At 37.1% G+C, this 25848-nt stretch overlaps 1 protein-coding gene across 1 annotated transcript in view; it reads left to right on the top strand.

Annotated features, from left to right (window-relative positions):
* VWDE (von Willebrand factor D and EGF domains) overlaps positions 1–25848 on the top strand; it is a 97989-nt gene that overhangs the window by 19348 nt on the left and 52793 nt on the right. Inside the window, 7 exon segments of the mRNA XM_018047507.1 lie at positions 2645–2776; positions 7140–7305; positions 8183–8282; positions 9961–10075; positions 15009–15259; positions 16169–16388; positions 23842–23986. Coding sequence (XP_017902996.1) covers positions 2645–2776; positions 7140–7305; positions 8183–8282; positions 9961–10075; positions 15009–15259; positions 16169–16388; positions 23842–23986 — 1129 coding nt within the window.

Consider the following 25848-nt stretch of genomic DNA (forward strand, 5'->3'; position numbering starts at 1 on the left):
GAGGAGGGGTGATCCTCCTATGAGGAGTGGTGATCCTCCTGTGAGGAGGCTCATGGATGACATAGGCTCTTAAGATGATTCAAGAAACCCCCTTGCTCCCATTCCCAGTTCCCCAAGCTACTTTCTGGTATAATTTGGCTTCTGAGTCTATTTACCTACTGACTGCAAGAGAATACTGATTACCCACAGGAATCCGTTCTCCTCTAGAATTATATTTATTATAATTTATTATTACATTATATATATTATATTATATTTATTATAATTTATTATATTTATTATAATTATTACTATATATTATAGTAAATTAATTACTCAGCAGTCTAGCTCTACATGAAATAATTATTATTAGAGATATTATTTTGGAAACATTATCCTCAACATTTCTAGCTGTTTTAGTTGTATAAAATATTTGCTTTAGTGTAAATTATTAAACAAAATATCTCAGTGAAAGGACCAATATGGAGATAAAACTTCAAGATATAAAATATATAAAGATAAAACTTTATATTTTGCTCATTTTACTAATATGCTTAGTTTTTTTTCTAATCGATCTACTCATTATTTTGTCCCAGTAAATTAGAGGAAGACATTAGAAAGTCAATTTGATTCTCATAATCATTAAACCAATAACTCCTGATTTTCCTCCTACTGCCACCAACCTCCTCTTTTCCATCTCAGTAAATGCAAACTTCTTTCCTCAATTGTTCATGTTAAAAAGTCAGTCACTTTGACTTTTCTTTTTATATCAAGCCTCATATTTGATCCATCAGAAGCAAATTCACCTCTTGTTTCAAAGAATTTTATCTCTTTCCCTGCTACCAACTTAGTCCAAGCCACCATTCTCTCTCCCTGAATTATTTTAGATTCTCTCAAAGTTTATTCTCCATGCAGTGATTCCTTTGAAATGTTAAGTCAGACTGTATTATTCCTCTGCTTAAATCTCTTTGTTGGCGCTTCATCACCTTCAGAGTAAAATTGGCAGGCCCTACTATAGCTTGCTGCTGCTAAGTCGCTTCAGTCGTGTCCGACTCTGTGCGACCCCATAGACAGCAGCCCACCAGGCTCCCTTGTCCCTGGGATTCTCCAGGCAAGAGCACTGGAGTGGGTTGCCATTTCCTTCTCCAATGCATGAAAGTGAAAAGTGAAAGTGAAGTCGCTCAGTCGTGTCCGACTCTTAGTGACCCCATAGACTGCAGCCCACCAGGCTCCTCCGTCCATGGGATTTTCCAGGCAAGAATACAGGAGTGGGGTGCCATTGCCTTCTCCGTACTATAGCTTAGAAGACCCTATATAATCTGAGACTCTTCTCTCACTGAACTCATCCACCATTCCTCCATAGGTCATTACTTTCTAGTGTTCTCTAGTGGAAGCTTTACTGTTCCTCATAAAGGCCAAGCCTGCTTCTACCTCAGGACCTTTGCACTTACCACTCCCTCTCACTGACACATTCTTCCACATATCTTCATGACTGACTTCCTTGTCTTCTCTATTCAAATACCATATTATCATAGAATCCTTCCATGGTCATTCTAAATAAAATAGTTTTTCTCACACAACCCCATAGCGTTTATCTCCCTTAATGCATTAATAGTTAATATACTTTTTTCCATTGTTTTGAAAATATACTTTTTCTCCATTGTCTTATATGATACACTTCATATTTATTTTTCCTTTTTTTCTCTCCTATAATGGAATGTAAGCATCAGAAAGGCCAGGACTATTATATTTCCAACATTTAGAATAACAGCAGAAAAACAGAAGTTGCTGTGTAAACATTTGAATATATAAAAGAATATTCTTTTTCTAAATTTTCATAAATATTTTAGAACTCTAAATACAAATAGCAGGGTTTTTATATCCTATTGCTTTTAAAGTTATATTCATGTAGATCTTGATAGTTCTTAAACAAAGGATTCAATTACTTTTTATACTGAATTTATCTATTTTAACCACCAGATCTTGCTGATAGAGATAATGAATAATCTTACCATGACCAGAAGGAGAGAAATACCATAAGAAGGTCATTTGACTGTGCCTGATAAAGAAATTATTTTCTCCTATGACTGAGAAGTATACCTAAGATTATGGTAGCATGCAGGATAGCAATAATGCATAAAAATATCAACAATACTGGGACAACAGCATGCACAAAATTTGATAATTCTTTCCTAAAACTTACGTTAAGAATTGTTTCCCAATTTAATATATTGCATTGCTAAATACATTATCTTATTACAAGGGCATTTTTTCATAACCTATTTTTATAAGAGCATTTTTTTCTGTAACGTATCTCTATGACATAAACCAAATGGCAAAAGTAAAACATACGCAGGGTGGCAGTAATTTGTTAATACTTATATTATTTGGTATCAAATATTATTAAAATATTAATTAAACCTGTATAATTGGGCACTGATAATACCTGTAATGCTATTTCTATTGGATTGAATAGTAGGTAGCACTTCTTTTAATACTAGATTACTGTTAACATCTAACAGTTTAATTAATGTACTAAATAATATTGGGGATAGACTTTAAAATATTATTTTACATATGCTTTTAATTTTGGCCTTGAAACTAATTAGTTTTTTCTGGAATTAAAGAAAATATGGTCTATTTTTTTAATCATTTTTTTCTGAAGACAAGGTTCCTGAGATTATAGAATTTGAGAATGCTGGATTCTGTAATATTTGAAAATATAACTGTGTGATGGTGAGAGTTTTGGATCAAGGCTTCAAAGAATCACCTTCAATTAAATGTGAAGTTACTAAACTGAAGATATGTTAATTATAATGTCAAAAACAATTAAGTTCATGAGTTATTCAGGTTAATTTACTTTAGTTTGGAGTATCAATTAGCAACATAATCTCAAAGGATGTCATATCCTCAGAGAGCTGAACAGGAAAACTGTTAAGTTGCTTCTCCATTCCCTAACTCTATTAAACTGTTTTTTATCATTTTTATTGAGGCATTAGCTCACTATTTCACTCACAATAAGAAATTAAAATAATATCAAATGATTTCAGCTTCTTTATTGAAATGTAAAAACACAAAGAATGGCGGTCATTTTAATCGAAGATACTGTGCTTTAATTATAGGATTTAGAGATATGAACAATTCCCTTTTACAAACCAAAAAGTTAGGAATAATTGTGCTCATCCTTTATATTTCCCTTATTATAGATTTCATATGGGAAAATTGCAAAAAAAAACAAGTGTTTTTCTTTCTTGAAGCCACATAAGACAGACATGGTCACTCAGTTTGAATATTAGTGCATCAAATTATACTTTATTTTTGATGATATTTATATGATCTTCTATTTATTTATTTGTGGAATTTTATTTTAAGGAAAGCACTTTAAATTTAGAAAGTACTTATCACGTTGGGTAAGCTAGAAGCTTACAATAGTAAATCATAATTTAGTATTTTTTTATTACTTTTCTCTCAATTCATTCTGAGATTGAGAATTTAAGGAGGAAATAACTTTTGTATGTGTCTTTGGAAAATAGTTATCCACAAGAATTATGCTTATTTCAAGATTTTATGAGTAGAGCCTTTCCAAATGAGCCATGAAATATTTTAACCTCAGTGAAATAATAAGACATGTAATAGGAAATGTAATATATATTATTTCATTCACTTTAGTGTCGCTCAAGAAAGTTGTCATTATACTGTTCTTGGCAGAATAAACCACATGTTATCATCACATCATATCACATCACATCAAATGTGATCATCACACTCCAATTAAGTGATATGATGAGAGAATTTTATAGGTTTATATTCTCTTGGAAAGTACATTTTGTTCTTTCAGATATACTTTTTACCGTGATATTTCTTCTCATATTACTTCCCTCCTCCAAATATCTGATAAAGAGTATACTCTGGAATTCTCTAACTCTATACAGAACTATAGGAAAAAATATATATATTCAGTAACAAGAACCAAAATTACATACATTAACTATTTTCTTTCTCAACCTGTTTAGAGTGTTTATGTATTTTATTTGTAATACTGTTGGATTTGTTTTATTAGCATTTCTATTCCACGTTGAATTTCCTTCACACTCTGGTTGATTTTAGTTATATACTTATTTGGAAGGTACGTGATATATTATAGTGGTTCTAATAATCGATGCCATACAAAAGGTATACACTGCAGAGAAGTGTCATTTTCTTCTCATCCCTGTGTTCCTCTCCCCATTACTCCTTCTTTCCATCCTGTTTCCATCCACTTTCCTAAAGTATCCTTTGTTTTTTTAGTTTATTCTTGTTGTATTTCTTTTGCACAGTCAGTTCAGTTAGTCAGTTCAGTGCTCAGTCGTGTCTGACTCTTTGCGACCCCATGAATTGCAGCACGCCAGGCCTCCCTGTCCATCACCATCTCCCGGAGTTCACTCAAACTCACGTCCATCCAGTCTGTGATGCCATCCAGTCATCTCATCCTCTGTCATCCCCTTCTCCTCCTGCCCCCAATCCCTCCCAGCATCAGGGTCTTTTCCAACGAGTCAACTCTTCACATGAGGTGGTCAAAGTACTGGAGTTCCAGCTTTAGCATCATTCCTTCCAAAGAACACCCAGGGCTGATCTCCTTCAGAAAGGATTGGTTGGATCTCCTTGCAGTCCAAGGGACTCTCAAGAGTCTTCTCCAACACCACAGTTCAAAAGCATCAATTCTTTGGCTCTCAGCTTTCTTCACAATCCAACTCTCACATCCATACCTGACCACAGGAAAAACCATAGCCTTGACTAGACGGGCCTTTGTTGGCAAAGTAATGTCTCTGCTTTTGAATATGCTATCTAGGTTGGTCATAACTTTCCTTCCAAGGAGTAAGCGTCTTTTAATTTCATGGCTGCAGTCACCATCTGCAGTAATTTCTTTTGCACAGAGGAAAATATAAATTTCTTCTTTTTTTTTTCCCTATGAATGGTGGCATAATACAGATGTTCTTTTTTACTTTTGCAGTAGTCATTTTTAACAAGCTTTTATCTAGAGCTCCATCCACCCAGTCATTTTCTTCATTCACTCTAAAAGCATCTAGGACTTTACAGAATCCAATTTTTAAGAACTGGATCACTTAAGTGATCCAGAATTAAGAATGCCATCACTTACTAATAGGATTAAACCTAAGTTGCTATCTTAGAAACAAATGACCCTTCATCGTCCAGCTATTGTCTGTTTTTCCAGGTGTGCACTTCCTGTACTCTAGGAAAATCCTATGCTTTTTCCCGCATTAGTGTTTTTTCACATGGTATCCCCCTCCAGGCTTCCTAAATGACACTCATCTATTTCTGCTCCTAGTATCCAAAAGGCAGTCTCCTTTTTCATTTTCAAGAGAAATGAAGCCTTTTGAAGCCTTCCTTGACCATGCTAGTTAGACTTAGTGGCTTCTTTCTCTCATTACACCATATTTGAATCTCGGTTACAACAATAAGAAAATATTTTGTTTTTCTTTCTTCCATGATCTCTTTTTATTAGAATATTCTCATTCCATATGAAAGACAGTGAGTGTTAGTCACTTAGTTGTGTCTGACTCTTTGTGACTCTATGGACTCCCACCAGGCTCCTCAGCCCATGGGATTTTCCAGGCAAGAATCCCCAGGGATCGAACCCAGGTCTCCTGCATTCAGGCAGACTCTTTACCATCTGAGCCACTAGGGATTCCATACAGACACTCACAAAATACTGTTGAATGGAAAAGAAAGAGAACCCTATTTATTCTTCATTTGGAGTAGGCTGTCTATACAGAAGAGTGGAAATAACCTCTGTATTCCTGGTCATTGCCTGGAGTCTTGTTTCAACACCCAAAACCAAAATAAGAGTCCATACATCCATCTAAGTGTCAATATCATGACTACCCTCTGATGATTGTTGTCATCCCCCTCTGCTGGAAGGGAACCACTGATTTATCTGCTAGGCTAAACTGTACACAGTCCCTTAAACATGGAGATGTGTTATGGGGCTCACTCTTTCAGCTTCTGCTAGCCACAGACTAGTGTGTTCCTGCCTTCTTTTTCCTGCTGACCTGTAATATTGAAACATCAGTATACTCCTATTTCTGAGCCCTCAAAAACATTTCAAGGCATAAACTTTTTAAATATCTGAACCTAAATTTTAGTAATGAAATATATCCTTTTTTCTGTGTTGTTATGTAGCCAGAATATTATTCTTGCTTTACTTCTTTAGACACCAATGCATTTCAATACTGAAAAATAGTATTTAAAGTTTAAGTATGATATGACATTGAGTTACTAAATGGGGTGAATTGGTTAGAATTTATTTCGTTTTAAGTTACATAAATTCAATTGAACTAGCTTGAGCAAAAATGATATTATGAGGAAAATGCATTTTTCACAAAATCCCAAAAGGAACTTGACTGCTGAATTCTCAGGAAAAAAAAAAAAAATTAAACTTGGGACTTAAACACCATGAAGACAGTGTGTCTGCATTTGTCTGTGTGTGTATCTGTCATGGTCCTGCTTGTCTGTGTTTATGAGCTTCATTTTTCCCTTTCACTAGGTATTACCTTTCTCCAAGTAATGATAAACATGGCCATCAACAGCTCCATAGCTTTTTATCTTGTAACTCAAGCCTACAGGCTGGCTCAACATCCTCTATGGTACAAAGTTAAAACATCTGAAATAAGCATTGGCATAGATTCGGTCCACCTATGGACCAGTCAGATGTAGTCAAGGGAGGTGGGTCATGTAAGAAAATGAGAAGCCCTTTGAAAACCATGTATACAGAGGCAGAAAGGGCGGTTTCAAGTAGAAGGTGAGATCAAGAGAAGTGAAGGATTTTCTGGGTAGAAAACCAGTCTGCTATGTGTCAACTACACAGTCAAATATGTTCCATCTTGCTACAAAAGTCATTACTTGGGATCCATTACTTATGGCTAATATTGGTAAGTTATTTGATTTGAAACCACAAGAAGTGTGTGAGTCATTAAAAGCAATTTATATCAAATTAGGATGCATATGTATTCTGAATAAAACTGTCGATGTCAGTTTTATTTTTTCATTATGCATTCCATTATACCAGGCATGTATTTTAAAATTAATACTTTGGTTATATGTAACTCACTGGCAAAGCATTTCCATGATCTAACAGAGGTTACTTGATTTTTTATTATGCTTTCAGTTTAATAGCAGTAAATGGGTCCTTGAAGAAGCCCTCTACACATACACTGTTTCTCAAAACAGCAGGACTATTGATTGTCAATTGCCTGCTGATGTTCAGCAGTTTAGTACCATACACATGATGGGTGAGAAACCAATCATGAAGTGGCAAATAAAGGTAAAAAAGAAAAGATATCCTCATATTTATAAATAAAATATGTATTAAAATTTCATAATGAATTTATAAAACTACACTTAGAACAGATTATCTGATTATAGAACTACGTATATCTTGAAGGTATCTAAAGAAAGTGAAGAGGAACTAAAAAGCCTCTTGATGAAAGTCAAAGAAGAGAGTGAAAACGTTGGCTTAAAGCTCAACATTCAGAAAATGAGGATCATGGCATCTGGTCCCATCACTTCATGGGAAATAGATGGGGAAACAGTGGAAACAGTGTCAGACTTTATTTTTTGGGGCTCCAAAATCACTGCAGATGGTGACTGCAGCCATGATATTAAAAGACGCTTACTCCTTGGAAGAAAAGTCATGACCAACCTCAATAGCATATTTAAAGCAGAGACATTACTTTGCCAACAAAAGTCCGTCTAGTCAAGGCTATGGTTTTTCCTGTGGTCATGTATGGATGTGAGAGTTGGACTGTGAAGAAAGCTGAGGGCCAAAGAATTGATGCTTTTGAACTGTGGTATTGGAGAAGACTCTTGAGAGTGCCTTGGACTGCAAGGAGATCCAACCAGTCCATTCTGAAGGAGATCAGCCCTGGGATTTCTTTGGAAGGAATGATACTAAAGCTGAAACTCCAGTACTTTGGCCACCTCATGTGAAGAGTTGACTCATTGGAAAAGACTCTGATGCTGGGAGGGATTGGGGGCAGGAGGAGAAGGGGATGACAGAAGATAAGATGGCTGGATGGCATCACCGACTCAATGGACGTGAGTTTGAGTGAACTCCAGGAGATGGTGATGGAAGGGAGGCCTGGCGTGCTGCAATTCATGGAGTTGCAGAGTCGGAAACGATTGAGCGACTGAACTGAACTGAACTGAATGATGGTTACAGGTTCAGTAATCCCAAAATAATGACCATATATGATGGAGCTTGTCAAGTTTGTGGTCTCTATGAAAAGGACTTGTGTACTAGAAACGTATGTCACTTTTCCATTATTTTCACATTTGCATCATAGGTTTTTCGTTTCTTGTGCTGCTGTAATATTAATGTAGGTTTTTACTTTCATATCGCAAATACTAATAGAGAAAAGCCTTTCTCAAGTTTATGCAAGATTAAATCAAAATTGCTCTTCTGCCTATAACTCCTGTTAAAATGGCTGAGTTTCTGCCTTAGAAATTTTGAAGTGACAGGTTGTTTACTCCGGAAACATCAAAACAAGAGGTTCAGGTTGAATTTTCTTTCCTACATACATTTTTAAAGTAGTAATAGTGATTTTCCAATAAAATGCTGCCTTATGGTTACTTAATCTTCTCTGTGGCAAGTGACATGCATTTAGATACAGTTTGTAAAATGTGAGGCTAACACTTTCAAAGGGAGTTTCTTGTGCCCTCTAAGCTCATTGAAAAATGCAAATATCTACCACTTGAGGGATAACAGAACAGCACGGCCTGGGCTGAAACTTCTCACCCATATCCTTCTTATATAACCTATATCCAGTCCACTAGGCTTATCAACAGGTTTCTTTTCTATGTCAGTTGCTGATTTAAGTGATACCATGCGTGTAATATCACTCGGCTCTTCAGAACTAAGAAGCATATAAAATAGTTTTCATGTATCTGTTGTTCGGTCACTAAGTCATGTCCGACTCTTTGTGCCCCCACAGACTGCAGCATGCTAGGCTTCCCTGTCCTTCACTATCTCCCAGAGTTTGCTCAAATTCATGTCCATTGAGTTGGTGATACCATATAACCATCTCATCCTCTGCCTCCCTTTCCTCAGATTTTAAAATTTTTTTTTCTTGAGATTAACAATCAGATCACATCAATAAGAAATTTGTTTTTGAGAAGTTGTTTGATTTTCTTTCCTCCAAATATTATATTTCCGTATGTCCTGAAATAATTACTTTTCAGATGCTGTTATTCACAATTGTTTTCACCTCTTGGGGCTATTTTGTTCTCATTTTTGTGCAGTGTTCCAAGTGATGTCAAGGAGATTTGGTAGAATGAGCAAACTTTATATATCCTGGACAAAATTTGATCTTCCCAAGTTAAAAATGATTTCTACATTTATGATTCTTTGCATGTCAGCATCTCTCTCCACTATTTTGTGTAATAGTATCCATTATCAAGTATGGATGACTATGCCAGGGATCTGGTTTAGTCTGGCCATGTTCAAAGGACTAGTGGGCTCCCAGAGGAAGGGAGGATAGCTGTAAACCAATCTGATTCTTAGACACACAGGAGCAAAGAGTCTGTTTTAATTTCTTTGTAAATAAAACACTTCCTGTGTGAGTTTAGCAGTAAAAAGATAGAAAGAAAAGTGATGCTTTATTCCATGTAATTTATAAATTATGTTATAATTGTACAGAGGTACAATTATATGCATTTTCTTATTCCTTTCATATTGATCAGTTCCATTAACACACAGAGGAAATTATATTTTGTTTTCCAAGATCCATTTATGATCAGAATATACAAAAAATGTTTTCTAAAGTGAAAAAAAAGTTTGCTAATCAATACAGACTTATAAAATGCATTTGTTGGAATCATCAACATATATGCTGCTTTCTTTTTATGTATTATGTATTTCTTTTTCCTAAACACTAACTAGTTGTATCTTGATTGGTGTTTTCCTTTTTAAAAAATCTCCATTAGGAAAATGTTTGCATTATCAATGGACTCTGCTACACTGAAGGGAATAAAAATCTTACCAGCCCTTGTTCAATTTGTAGAACTAAAATTTCAAAATTTACATGGTCATTTTTGGAAAGTAAGTTATTCTTTTTAATTCAAATATTTAAAAACAATTTAAAATCATGAGTTACATAAATGTTTTTTTAAGATGAACACTGTGTAATTTAGGATTTTTCTTAATTGCATAATTTATTTTGCTGCAAGGAAATATAAGATGAAATGTTTTTATTATATATAATGATTGTAGTACAATAGATATGGGATTTTTATTTTAATATGTAATAAAGAACACAAACCAAGCCCTATTATTCTGTGACATTCTGAGCATAATATTTGGTATGGATTATTTCTGGATGCTTTGTTCCACCTAAAAAAACTACCCAAATTATAGTCATGTACCACATAATTTCTTTACTTCTTTATATATAACCATGTATGATTCCACATAGGTGTTCCTCACATTCTCTTTTTTCATAAGGCCAGGCATCACAAAATACAACAAGATATAATTATTCCCTGGTCCCATGTAATTTTATCTAAGGAGTCATAAAGCCTTATATTTACATAGTGCTTTGTAATGTCACCATGTATGTTACCAAATGTGCAAATTTCATTACTGTGTTAGATCATATTTCAGATGAGTCATTGCTCAGGTGCAAGACTTGGGATATTATGGGAAGACAGTCGAAATGTGGGGAAGAATTTAGTGCAAGAAACAAGAGAAACACAATGTAACTTCTGAATTGGTGTCTGTTTTTAATGGCTTTGGTATGACTGATTCATCATAAATTCACAATGTTCAAAGATATAAGGGGCAATGAATCATCTGTTCCAAGACCCCCATATTGAAAGGTGGGGAAATTAAAATCAGTGAATATTATAAGGACATACAGGGGCAGAATGGGAGTCAAAACCAAAGTCGCTTTCATCAGTGCATTTTCGATGAAAGCAGAGTGTGTCCAGTAAAATAAAAAGGAGTGTTCTGTTAAGTCAGTTGGCAAGGAAGGAAACTTTCTTACTGTGACAACATAAAAAGATGTTTTAAATCACTTGATGAGCATAAAGGGAACACTGTCCACAACACAGCCATGTTCCCTTAGATTCCATTCCAGTGTGGGAGCCTGGACACAAGAAGGACCTCTGAGGAGCTGAGAATTTGTATGACTAAATGCCTCCCGGTTATTGTAATTGGGGAGGGGAGTACAGAGAGGTAAGCTCAGGGGAGTCAAAAGAGTAGTCCCATTACAGATGGTGAGGGAGAAAAAGAAAGGAGGTATGAGGGAAAAAGTAAAGCTGAAAAGAATAGACAGCGAGGAAGAAACACTGAAAGAGCAAGAAGTGAGACAGTCAACATGGAGAAGTGATTCCAGGCCAAAGAGGAGAGCATCTTATCTGGGCAATGCAAATGTATTTATGATATAATGTATAATGTATAATGTAACATGATACAATCAAAGTGCTTTTACACTCTCATCAGTTCAATTCAGTTCAGTTGCTCAGTCTTGTCCAACTCTTTGCAACCCCATGAACCACAGCATGCCAGGCCTCCCTGTCCATCACCAACTGCTGGAGTTTACCCAAACTCATGTCCATTGAATCGGTGATGCCATCTAACCATCTCATCCTCTGATGTCCGCTTCTCCTCCTGCGCTCAATCTTTCCCAGCATCAGGGTCTTTTCAAATGAGTCAGCACTTTGCATCAGGTAGCCAAAATATTGGGAGTTTCAGCTTCAACATCAGTCCTTTCAATGAACACCCAGGATTGATCTCCTTTAGGATGGACTGGTTGGATCTCCTCGCAGCCCAAGGGACTCTGAAGTGTCTTCTCCAACACCACAGTCCAAAAGTATCAATTCTTCAGCACTCAGATTTCTTTATAGGACACTCTCACATCCATTCATGACTACTGGAAAAAACATGGCCTTGACTAGACAGACTTTGTTGACAAAGTAACGTCTCGGCTTTTGAATATGCTGTCGAGGTTGGTCATAACTTTCCATCCAAGGAGTAAGCATCTTTTAATTTCATGGCTGCAATCACCATCTGCAGTGATTTTGGAGCCCAGAAAAATAAAGTCAGCCACTGTTTCCACTGTTTCCCCATCTATTTCCCATGAAGTGATGGGACCGGATGCCATGATCTTCATTTTCTGAATATTGAGCTTTAGGCCAACTTTTTCACTCTCCTCTTTCACTTTTATCAAGAGGCTCTTTAGTTCTTCTTCACTTTCTGCCATAAGGGTGGTGTCATCTGCATATCTGAGGTTATTGATATTTCTCCCACAATCTTGATTCCAGCTTGCACCTCATCCAGCCCAGTGTTTCTCATGATGAATTCTGCGTATAAGTTAAATAAGCAGGGTGACAATATATAGCCTTGACGTACTCCTTTTCCTATTTGAAACCAGTCTATTGTCCCATGTCCAGTTCTAACTGTTGCTTCCTGACCTGCATACAGATTTCTCAAGAGGCAGGTCAGGTGGTCTGGTATTCCCATCTCTTGAAGAATTTTCTACAGTTTATTGTGATCCACACAGTCAAAGCTTTGGAAATGTCAATAAATAAAAAAGAGATGTTTTTCTGCAACTCTCTTGCTTTTTTGATGATCCACCCAGATTTTGGCAATTTGATCTCTGGTTCCTCTGCCTTTTCTAAAACCAGCTTGAACATCTGGAAGTTCGTGGTTCAAGTATTGCTGAAGCCTGGCTAGGAGAATTTTGAGCATTGCTTTACTAGTGTGTGAGATGAGTGCAATTGTGCAGTAGTTTGAGCATTCTTTGGCATTGCCTTTCTTTGGGATTGGAATGAAAACTGACCTTTTCCAGTCCTGTGGCCACTGCTGAGTTTTCCAAATTTGCTGACATATTGAGTGCAGCACTTTCACAGCATCATCTTTTAGGATTTGAAACAACTCCACTGGAATTCCATCACCTCCACTAGCTTTGTTCATAGTGATGCTTCCTAAGGCCCACTTGACTTCACATTCCAGGATGTCTGGCTCTAGGTGAGTGATCACACCATCGTTATTATCTGAGTCGTGAACATCTTTTTTGTACAGTTCTCCTGTGTATTCTTGCCACCTCCTCTTAATATCTTCTGCTTCTGTTAGGTCCATACCATTTCTGTCCTTTATCAAGCCCATCTTTGCATGAAATGTTCCCTTAGTATCTCTAATTTTCTTGAAGAAATTCTCTAGTCTTTCCCATTCTGTTGTTTTCCTCTATTTCTTTGCATTGATTGCTGAGGAAGGCTTTCTTATCTCTCCTTGCTATTCTTTGGAACTCTGCATTCAGATGCTTATATCTTTCCTTTTCTCCTTTGCTTTTCACTTCTCTTCTTTTCACAGCTACTCGTAAGGCCTCCTCAGACAACCATTTTGCTTTGTTGCATTTCTTTTCCAAGTGGATGGTCTTGATCCCTGTCTCCTGTACAGTGTCACAAACCTCTGTCCATAGTTCATCAGGCACTCTATCAGATCTAGTCCCTTAAATCTATTTCTCACTTCCACTGTACAGTCATAAGGGATTTGATTTAGGTCAGACCCGAATGAACTAGTGGTTTTCCCTACTTTCTTCAATTTCAGTCTGAATTTGGCAATAAGGAGTTCATGATCTGAGCCACAGGCAGCTCCCGGTCTTGTTTTTGCTAACTCTATAAAGCTTCTCCATCTTTGGCTGCAAAGAATATAATCAGTCTGATTTTGGTGTTGACCATATGGTGATGTCCATGTGTAGAGTCTTCCCTTGTGTTGTTGGAAGAGGGTGTTTGCTACGATCAGTGCGTTCTCTTGGCAAAACTCTATTAGCCTTTGCCCTGCTTCATTCTGTACTCCAAGGCCAAATTTGCCTGTTACTCCAGGTTTCTTGACTTCCTACTTTTGCATTCCAGTCCCCTATAATGAAAAGGACATCTTTTTTGGGTGTTAGTTCTAGAAGGTCTTGTAGGTCTTCATAGAACCGTGCAACTTCAGCTTTTTTGGTGTTACTGGTCGGGGCATAGACTTGGATTACTGTGATACTGAATGGTTTCCCTTGGAAACGGATAGAGATCATTCTGTCGTTTTTGAGATTGCATCCTAATATTGCATTTTGGACTCTTTTGTGGACTATGATGGCTACTCCATTTCTTCTAAGGGATTCCTGCCCACAGTAGTAGATATAATGGTCATCTGACTTAAATTCACCCATTCCAGGCCATCTTAGTTCCCTGATTCTTAGAATGTTGACGTTCACTCTTGCCATCTCCTGTTTGTCCACTTCCAATTTGCCTTGATTCATGGACCTAACATTCCCAGTTCCTGTGCAATATTGCTCTTTCCCGCATCGGACCTTGCTTCTATCACCAGTCACATCCACAACTGAGTGTTGTTTTTGGTTTGGCTTCATCCCTTCATTCTTTCTGGAGTTATTTCTCCACTGATCTTCAGTAGCATATTGGGCACCTACTGACCTGGGGAGTTCATCTTTCAGTGTCCTATCTCTTTGCCTTTTCATACTGTTCATGGGGTTCTCCAGGCAGGAATACTGAAGTGGTTTGCCATTCCCTTCTCCAGTGGACCACATTCTGTCAGACCTCTCCACCATGACCTGTCCATCTTGGGTGGCCCCACACAGCATGGCTTAGTTTCATTGAGTTAGATAAGTCTGTGGTCCGTGTGATCAGACTGGCTAGTTATCTGTGATTATGGTTTCAGTCTGTCTGCCACCACATCCAAGGTAAGAGAAACCCAAGTAAGGTGGGAGGTGCTGATAGAGAGCATCAGAGGACAGACAGACTGAAACCACAATCACAGACACTCTCATACCAAAGCTTGAATTCTGGTACCTGTCAATTTTACATTTTCTAAGAATGGAATCAAATTTATTTGGAATATTTTACAAAATTTGTGAAAGTACGTAATAACAATTTTAAGAGTTCAGAAATCATCAAAATGGATCAGTGGTAGCTCTCTGCATCACAGTTTCTCTTTTCTATGCAGGTTCAAAAGTTAAATGTTTTCTCTGTTACAGAAAATCAACCCCCAGTGATTCAAATTCCACAATATAAATTAGAGACATTTTCTGGGGAGAACTTTGTGTACTATTTCACAGCTTTTGATACAGAAGGCTCTGACATTCATTTTATCTTGGACTCCGGCCCCAGAGGAGCAAATATATCCTCTGCAGGACTTCTTATGTGGAAAACAAATTTACAAACCCCCCAGAAATTTACCCTGCGCATTAATGATGACTGCAATGCTGAAACTAGAGTCATGATTGAGGTAGTATTTATAATTGCATAAGTTAATAAATAGTCTTAATAGCTACATTAAATTTAAAATAGAAATTGTTCAACACTTCATGGAAAATTTAACTGCCAAAATTTTAAATATTTTTTGGCAAATTTGAAACCTTAGAGAAAGTCGCAATTTTATCTAATTAGTATCTAAATTACAAATTCCTAGAGCATTTTCTTCCACACTTAACCGTAACAATAAAAATGCATTCTTGTCCACCTTTATGAAAGATCTGTGGTAAACCTAAGATTGTTAATTATGTCCTTTTCTTTCAAGTCAAGTAATATTAGATGTTGGATTAGATATCAGGATTATAAATTTAATCACTCAGCTATATATCCAAAACTAACACAATATTGTAAATCAACTATATTTCAATTAAAAGGGTTATAAATATTAGATTTGAAATAGCTAGCTGCAAATTGTATTTTCTTTTACTTATTTTGTTTTGTATATTCACATGAAACTTGGGATACAGTCACACAGAAGTAATGGTATGGACAGTTATGTACTATGTCATGTTAACTAAATAATTTAAGTGACTATTTCCTCTCTAGATCTTGGCATAAGTCAGGTGACTAACTGCTTTCCACTTTTAAGATTTTTATTTTTCTAGTTGTTTGGCTTACATTATAGAAATTGATCATCTTGTGACATTTTAAAAATGTATCCCCAGCATTCATATTTTGGCTATGTTCTTGAGTGTGGGCATAGTTGTTTTATTAAATTATCTTTAAAAATACTATTTTACATTAAATGTATACATATAATTTTGCAAAATGTGTGATATGGTCCTATTAGCACATACAAATACATGCCTGTCATGATTTCTCAGATATAAACTGAAGATATTTTACAGCAAAATAAAGCCTTTACATTTTGTTTATTTTGCAGGTGACTGTGATGTCTTGTGATTGCTTAAATGGGGGATCATGTGTGTCTGACACTAAATTTCCTCCAGGAAGTGGAGCATACCTATGTGTCTGCCTGCCTGGTTTTCATGGAGATCTTTGTGAAAAGAATGTCACTGAATGCCAATTGAACCCCTGTGGTCTTGGCAGATGCATTAGAGGTTTACACAGTTATTCTTGTAATTGTCCACCTGAACTCAAAGGTAAATTTTGGTTCCTCATGAATGAAATTCAGATGTGAATAAATTAGAAATGAAAGATCTTTGGCTTTCTATGTAACCTACACAGTACTCAAGCAAATGTATGATCTTAAAAGATTTTAATGCACCCCTTAAAATTCTAGTAGAATTCATCACAAATACATTTGCTACCTGTAGCCTTTTTAAAGTGTACATTGCTTATGTATACTCTTAAATTTTTGTTCACTTTTATAGTTTGGCAATATTCTATGTCTATATTGTATTTTGCAGGTTCCTAAACCGTCTAGTCAAGGCTATGGTTTTTCCTGTGGTCATGTATGGATGTGAGAGTTGGACTGTGAAGAAGGCTGAGCGCTGAAGAATTGATGCTTTTGAACTGTGGTGTTGGAGAAGACTCTTGAGAGTCCCTTGGATTGCAAGGAGATCCAACCAGTCCATTCTGAAGGAGATCAGCCCTGGGTGTTCTTTGGAAGCAATGATGCTAAAGCTGAAACTCCAGTACTTGGGCCACCTCATGCGAAGAGTTGCCTCATTGGAAAATACTCTGATGCTGGGAGGGATTGGGGGCAAGAGGAGAAGGGGACGACAGAGGATGAGATGGCTGGATGGCATCATGGACTCGATGGACGTGAGTCTGAGTGAACTCCGGGAGTTGGTGATGGACAGGGAGGCCTGGCGTGCTGCGATTCATGGGGTCACAAAGAGTCGGACAGGACTGAGTGACTGAACTGAACTGAACTGAAACACTTCTATCTATATTTGGTAGGTAGAAATATATTTAAATGTATTACTATTGAAATATGATATAGAATAATAGAGAAATTTTGCATAAGAAGTATAAAAATTATCATCTAAGAATTTTATTGATAATTCATTTACTTAAAAAAACATCATGATGTAAGAGTTGAAATCAAATTGAAATGTTAGAATACCTGTTAACTCATTAATATCCTAAAATGTCTGATTCCAGAAACTCCAGATAAATATGACTAACAACTTTAATTTCCCAAGGCTTAAAAAAACTCATACCAATATTTTTTAATGAAAATAGATATAAATATTAAAAAATATATATATATATAAGTAAAGGTCCAGCTATTGAGCTGATGTTTTCCTTGAAGTCATCTATTTTTAACATTTTACTAGAACTTAGCAGGACATTTAGGTGTCTTTTAATTTTCTTCAGCATTTTAAAATAACAGTTTTATTTTTGGGGTTATTTTGCCATGCCACACACTACTTTTGAAAGAATTCACATGTTGATTTCTTCATGAATTTTACTGTAATAGGGGTTACCATCGTTAATGACTATGAACATATTCATTCAAATAAGTTGTTAAACATTTCAAAAAGCAACACTTCCACACAAAAATTGTATTGAAGAAAGACTGACTTTCCTAGAACACTGTAAAATTTCAATGGATTTTCATAGCCAATGCTATAACTGGACTGAATAAGTTGTCCTTTAAGCTAAGCAGGCAACCATTCTAATAACTTCTTTAAAAGATCGTTGAGTATTTTTTAACAAAGTACAAATTACCGCTATAATATGGTAATTTTTGCTTTGAAATATTAATGGCCTTCTTAAGTCTTATTTATAGGGTAAAGCTTATATACTTAAGGATCTTGCATTATGTTAAATAAAATCTAAATAATAACCTTATATTTAAATGCATAGTCGATTTTTAAATCAGTACTCTTCTTTCCTTTTTTATATGACAGGTTTGGGGAGTTACCAGGACATACATAAAGAGTAAAAGAAATCAATCTTTGATTTGACATATAGTGTTTTTCGAATTAACACTTTGAATTCTCAATATATATTTTATTTAGGCTAAAGTTGCCAGGAAGATGTTGATGAGCGTGAATCCAGGCCTTGCTTTCCAGGAGCAGAGTGCCTCAATACTTTTGGTTCCTATCATTGCCATTCACATCCAAAAGGATTTTTTGGTGATGGAAAAACATGTCATGGTAAAAGTCCCCATCTTCTAGCACGATTTTCTTTTTTTTTGCTGCATTTAATTAATTCAAATCACTCAGTTCCCTTCTCTCTTGTACTCATGCATTCATTCAGTACCATGCACTAAGCTATTCGCATAGGATACAGAAATATATATCTTCTGACCTAATAGGTTAGAGTGTAGTAGCAGGAAATGTAATTACATAGTTCAGTATGATCTGTGTCTTTCAATAAAAGTGTCTAGAGAGAATAGTAGGAACAGTACAGGAAATCATGCCTACCTTGAGGGATAATGAAAAGTTTTTAAAGGAAGTATCACTATAGCTGAATCTGATGTTTCTAATCAAGAAAGAGAGAGACAGTCTAGGCAGAGGAAACAGCACGAGCAAAGGAACAGAGGCATGGAATATTACAGCACACCGTGGGCACTGTGACTAGTTCAGTGTGCTTGGAATAGAGAGGGTAAGGGGGGCTGCTACAAAAATCAGGGGTATGAGGTGGACAGATCACTGACAAAAGATGAGAGACATGATAAGGTTTACATCTGAGAAACTCTACCTAAAAGCACTGTGGAGGACAGATCAGTTACAGGTAAGGAACTGTGCAAGTGTGCAGATGGGTAGAAGAATTAACAATATTATAAACATAGGGCTTCCCAGGTGCCACTGGTGGTAAAGAACCCGCCTGCCACTGCAGGAGATGTAGGAGACCTGGATTTGATCCCTGGGTCGGGAAGATCCCCTGGAGGAGGAAATGGCAACCCACTCCAGTATTCTTGCCTGGAGAATCCCATGGACAGAGGAGCCTGGCAGGCTACAGTCCACAGGGTCACAGAGTCAGACATGACTGAAGCGACTTAGCACGCATGCAGGAAGGGCGTGAAGATATTCTGAGCTAAGATTAGGATGAAAGAGACACTAAAGAAGAAATCTGATTCTATTTCTTCAGACTCACAGACATGGATAACAAACTTGTGCTTACCAAAGGGAAGAGGGAGGTGGGGAGGGACAAATTAGGGGTGTGGGATTAACAGAAACAAACTACTATACTTAAAATAGACAAGCAACAAAGTATACTGTATGGCCCAAGGAATTACACCCATTGTCTTATAATAACTTATAATGGAGTATAATTTGCAAAAATACTGAATCACTATGCTACACACCTGTAACTGACAGAATATTGTAAATTAACTGTTGTTGTTTTTGTTCAGTTGCTCAGTCATGTCTGACTCTTTGCAACCCCATGAACCACAAAACGCTAGGCCTTCCTATCCATCACCAACTCCCGGAGTCCACCCAAATCCATGTCCATTGAGTTGGTGATGCCACCAACCATCTTATCCTCTCTCATCCCCTTCAACTCCTGCCCTCAATCTTTCCCAGCATCAGGGTCTTTTCAAATGAGTCAGCTCTTCGCATCAGGTGGCCAAAGTATTGGAGTTTCAGCCTCCACATCAGTCCTTCCAATGAACAGGGACTGATCTCCTTTAGGATGGACTGGTTGGATCTCCTTGCAGCCCAAGGGGCTCTCAAGAGTCTTCTCCACACAACAGTACAAAAACATCAATTTTTCAGCACTCAGCTTTCTTTATAGTCCAACTCTCACATGCATACATGACCACTGGAAAAGTCATAGCCTTGACTAGACAGACATTTGTTGACAAAGTAATGTCTCTGCTTTTTAATATGCTGTCTGGGTTGGTCTTACCTTTCCTTCCCAGGACTAAGCATCTTTTAATTTCATGGCTGCAATCACCATCTGCAGTGATTTTGGAGCCCAGAAAAATAGTCAGCCACTGTTTCCCTATCTATTTCCCATGAAGTGATGGAAACAGATGCCATGATCTTAGTTTTCTGAATGCTGAGCTTTAAGGCAATTTTTTTCACTCTCCTCTTTCACTTTCTTCAAGAGGCTCTTTAGTTCTTCTTCACTTTCTGCCATAAGGGTGGTGTCATTTGCATATCTGAGGTTATTGATATTTCTCCCAGCAATCTTGATTCCAGCTTGTGCTTCCTCCAGCCCAGCATTTCTCATGATGTACTCTGCATATAAGTTAAATAAGCAGGGTGACAATATACAGCCTTGATGTGATCCTTTACCTATTTGGAACCAATCTGTTGTTCCATGTCCAGTTCTAACTGTTGTTTCCTGACCTGTATACAGGTTTCTCAAGAGGCAGGGCAGGTGGTCTGGTATTTCCGTCTCTTTCAGAATTTTCCATTGTTTATTGTGATCCACACAGTCAAAGGCTTTGGCATAGTCAATAAAGCAGAAAGAGATGTTTTTCTGGAACTCTCTTGCTTTTTCGATGATCCAGTGGATGCTGGCAATTTGATCTCTGGTTCCTCTGCCTTTTCTAAAACCAGCTTGAACATCTGGAAGTTCATGGTTCATGTATCGCTGAAGCTTGGCTTGGAGTATTTTGAGCATTACTTTACTAGAGTGTGAGATGAGTGCAACTGTGCGGTAGCTTGAGCATTCTTTGGCATTGCCTTTCTTTGGGATTGGAATGAAAACTGACCTTTTCCAGTCCTGTGGCCACTGCTGAGTTTTCCAAATTTGCTGACATATTGAGTGCAGCACTTTCACAGAATCATCTTTCACGATCTGAAATAGCTCAACTGAAATTCCATCACCTCCACTAGCTTTGTTTGTAGTGATGCTTCCTAAGGCCCACTTGACTTCACATTCCAGGATGTCTGGATCTAGGTGAGTGATCACATCATCATGATTATCTGGGTCATGAAGATCTATTTTGTACAGTTCTTCTGTGTATTCTTGCCACCTCTTCTTTTTTAAAAAAAATTTACTTTATTTTACTTTACAATACTGTACTGGTTTTGCCATACATCAACATGAATCCGCCACGGGTGTACACGTGTTCCCAATCCTGAGCCCCTCTCCCACCTCCCTACCCATACCATCTCTCTGGGTCATCCCAGTGCACCAGCCCCAAGCATCCTGTATCCTGCATCGAACCTTGACTAGTGATTCGTTTCTTATATGATATTATACACGTTTCAATGCCATTCTCCTAAATCATCCCACCCTCTCCCTCTCCCACAGAGTCCAAAAGACTGTTCTATACATCTGTGTCTCTTTTGCTGTCTCGCATACAGGGTTATCATTACCATCTTTCTAAATTCCATATATATGTGTTAGTATGCTGTATTAGTGTTTTTCTTTCTGGCTTACTTCACTCTATATAATCGGCTCCAGTTTCATCCAGCTCATTAGAACTGATTCAAATGTATTCTTTTTAATGGCTGAGTAATATTCCATTGTGTATATGTACCACCTCTATGACCCACCTCCCAGAATACTGGAAATAAAAGCAAAAATAAACGAATGGGATCTAATTAAAATTAAAAGCTTCTGCACAACAAAGGAAACTCTAAGCAAGGTGAAAAGACAGCCTTCGGAATGGGAGAAAATAATATCAAATGAAGCAACTGACAAACAACTAATCTCAAAAATATACAAGCAACTCCTGCAGCTTAATTCCAGAAAAATAAACGACCCAATCAAAAAATGGGCCAAAGAACTAAATAGACATTTCTCCAGAGAAGACATACAGATGGCTAACAAACAGATGAAAAGATGCTCAACATCACTCATTATCAGAGAAATGCAAATCAAAACCACAATGAGGTACCATTTCACACCAGTCAGAATGGCTGAGATCCAAAAGTCTACAAGCAATAAATGCTGGAGAGGGTGTGGAGAAAAGGGAACCCTCTTACGCTGTTGGTGGGAATGCAAACTAGTATAGCCACTATTGAGAACAGTGTGGAGATTCCTTAAAAAACTGGAAATAGAACTGCCTTATGACACAGCAATCCCACTGCTGGTCATACAGACTGAGGAAACCAGAATTGAAAGAGACATGTGTATCCCAATGTTCATTGCAGCACTGTTTATAATAGCCAGGACATGGAAGCAACCTAGATGTCCATTAGCAGAAGAATGGATAAGAAAGCTGTGGTACATATACACAATGGAGTATTACTCAGCCACCTCTTCTTAATATCTTCTGCTTCTGTGAGGTCCATACTATTTCTGTCCTTTATTGAGCCTATTTTTGCATGAAATATTCCCTTGGTATCTCTAATTTTCTTGAAGAGATCTCTAGTCTTTCCCATTCTATTGTTTTCCTCTATTTCTTTGCATTGATTGCTGGGAAGGCTTTCTTTTTTTTTTTTTTTGGCGGGGGGGGGGGAAGGCTTTCTTATCTCTGCTTGCTATTCTTTGGAACTCTGCATTCAAATGGGTATATCTTTGTTTTCTCCTTTGCTTTTTGCTTCCCTTCTTTGTACAGCTATTTGTAAGGCCTCCTTAGATAGCCATTGTGCTTTTTTGCATTTCTTTTTCTTGGGGATGTTCTTGATTCCTGTCTCCTGTACAATGTCTATAGTTCATCAGGCATTTTGTTTATCAGATCTATTCTCTTAAATCTATTTCTCACTTCCACTGTATAAACATAAGGGATTTGATTTAGGTCATACCTGAATGGTCTAGTGGTTTTCTCCAGTTTCTTTACAGTCTGAATTTGGCAATATTGAGTTCATGATCTGAGCCACAGTCAGCTCCTGGTCTGGTTTTTGTTGACTGTATAGAGCTTCTCCATCTTTGGCTGCAATATAATCAATCTGATTTTGGTGTTGACCATCTGGTGATGTCCATGTGTAGAGTCTTCTCTTTTGTTGCTGGGAGAGGGTGTTTGCTATGACCAGTGCGTGCTCTTGGCAGAGCTCTATAAGCCTTTGCCCTGCTTCATTCTGTACTCCAAGGTGCTTGTTAATACAAACTTGACCTTTTATTGTTGCTTGCTATTTACTTAGTTTGTTGCAGACACAAAAATCAATAACTATAAAAGTAAATAAAGTTCTTATTCTTGAAGTTCTTTACTAATGTAGGAAAGAGACACATATGTGTAAAGAACAACGTTCTAGGAAAGGATACAGGTGGTTGACATTGATTGAGTGCATGAGCGTGACCACAGGAACATGTTAGGTCTGCTGCCATAACAGAATACCACAGACTGGGTGACTTAAACAGCAGAAATTTGTTTTCTTACAATTTTGGAAACTGGAAGCTTGAGATGAAGTTGCCAGCAGGGTTGGCTTCTGGCTTCTCTCCTTGGTTTGCAGATGGCTGCCTTCTCACTGTAACCTTACAGGCGCACTCTTCATGTGACTCCTTCTCTAATAAGGACATCAGTCCTAAAGGATTCATGCCCTATGACCTCATTCAACTTTATTCCTTAAAAATATTTCCAAATACAGCCACATTCAGGATTAGGGCTTCCATGAATGAATTTTGGGGAACACTGTTCAGTCCCGTAGAGAAGCATCTGCTGAAGAGGTGATGTTTTAAGCTAGTTCTCTGATCTAATTTGCAAGGAGTTCAATGCACATTTTTATATGTTGTTATTCACAGTGCTTTGCTTTTATAAGTTTAACTATGATCTGTTTTTCATGTATACATTTATAGTTGAAATATGCTTTTTAAATGAATTTACTGCACATACTGTGGTTCTCACAAGGTCTGACAACAGTGTAACTAAGGAAGAGGATGGTATATATGCCAATTAGAGACAGAGGAATGTTAAGCCAAAAAATGGAAATGCCTTTATTAAGTAATTATTTTAGTTAAACTCTAATGACATGTATTATCTCTCATTTGTTTTCAGAATATTCCCATATTTACCCCTCAAGAATTTTTATTTTCAAAAAGTTCTTCTAAGATTATATATGCAGATGACACCACCCTTATGGCAGAAAGTGAAGAGGAACTAAAGAGACTCTTGATGAAAGTGAAAGAGGAGAGTGAAAAAGTTGGCTTAAAGCTCAACATTCAGAAAACGAAGATCATGGCATCCAGTTCCATCACTTCATGGGAAATAGATGGGGAAACAGTGGAAACAGTGTCAGACTTTATTTTGGGGGGCTACAAAATCACTGCAGATGGTGACTGCAGCCATGAAATTAAAAGACGCTTACTCCTTTGAAGGAAAGTTATGACCAACCGAGATAGCATATTGAAAAGCAGAGACATTACTTTGCCAACAAAGGTCCGTCTAGTCAAGGCTATGGTTTTTCTAGTGGTCATGTATGGATGTGAGAGATGCTTTTGAACTGTGGTGTTGGAGAAGACTCTTGAGAGTCCCTTGGGCTACAAGGAGATCCAACCAGTCCATTCTGAAGGAGATCAACCCTGGCATTTCTTTGGAAGGAATGATGCTAAAGCTGAAACTCCAATACTCTGGCCACCTCATGCGAAGAGTTGACTCATTGGAAAAGACTCTGATGCTGGGAGGGATTGGGGGCAGGAGGAGAAGGGGACAACAGAGGATGAGATGGCTGGATGGCATCACTGACTCGATGGACATGAGTTTGAGTGAACTCCAGGAGATGGTGATGGACAGGGAGGCCTGGCATGCTGAGATTCATGGGGTCGCAAAAAGTCAGACACTACTGAGCGACTGAACTAAACTGAACTGAAGACTATATAATGCATTTTACAGATTATCCTTTTTCTTACCAATCTTTTGAATTCTCTTGTTTACATTCTAGATAAGTGAGTCATATTGTATTAGAAACAAATTATACAATTATTTAAGGTGATTTTAGCGAAACTTCGGGTTGGAAGTGATCATTCCAAACTTATAAATTCCTGGTCCGTCATCATCTACTCAAACCCTACTCAAATGTGAAACTGTTTCATAAGACCTTTTCTTCTTCACAGTGCTTTCTTTATAACTCTTCTTTTATTCAGTAACACTCTATTATTCTTGCATGTTTCTAACTACCTTTCTTTATGCCTTTGCATACTATGATGTCAGCTGTTTATCTTCCAAGATAATATTGCATATGTTCATTTTGCAAGGTATTGTTGATTATTGCAATATAGGAAATCTATCCTAATTTTAAAGTTATTCATGCACCCAGTTGCCTTATTTAACACTCTATTTAGACTCTTCTATGGTTTATTCTTGTCTTGATTTTGTCGGTAAAACATAATATTTTTTGCAAATTGTGAGTTTGTCTCTATTTACTTTTTTATAGTAACTAAGATTTAGTCTAAATTTATGATGTACCAACACTAAGCAAATATTTTAATACATTATTTCATCTGATTCTCATAATAGTTATATATAGTAATTCATTTCCATTTTACAAATGAGTAAACAGAGGCATTGATGGGTTAAGCAATATGTTTACAGAGTTCTTAAATTTACAGAGGCAAAACTTGAACTTGAGCAATCTAACAGCCTTCTTCCAGCTCTCAGATTTATGTTCTGATTGTAGTGGCTGGGACCTCCCGTGCAAAGTGTGCAGGAATGTTTCTTAATGGTTTAGTGGGAATTCTTCCATGTTTTGCCCCTGAGTATGATATCACCACAGGTTTCTGTTAGAATTTTCCTTTTATTGGTTGCTTTCTCAAAATTCTCTGGTTTTAAGTCAGGAGTGGGTTTTACATTTTATCAAATGCTTTTTC

The sequence above is a fragment of the Capra hircus genome, chromosome 4, assembly GCF_001704415.2.
Source record: "Capra hircus breed San Clemente chromosome 4, ASM170441v1, whole genome shotgun sequence".
NCBI lineage: Eukaryota > Metazoa > Chordata > Mammalia > Artiodactyla > Bovidae > Capra > Capra hircus.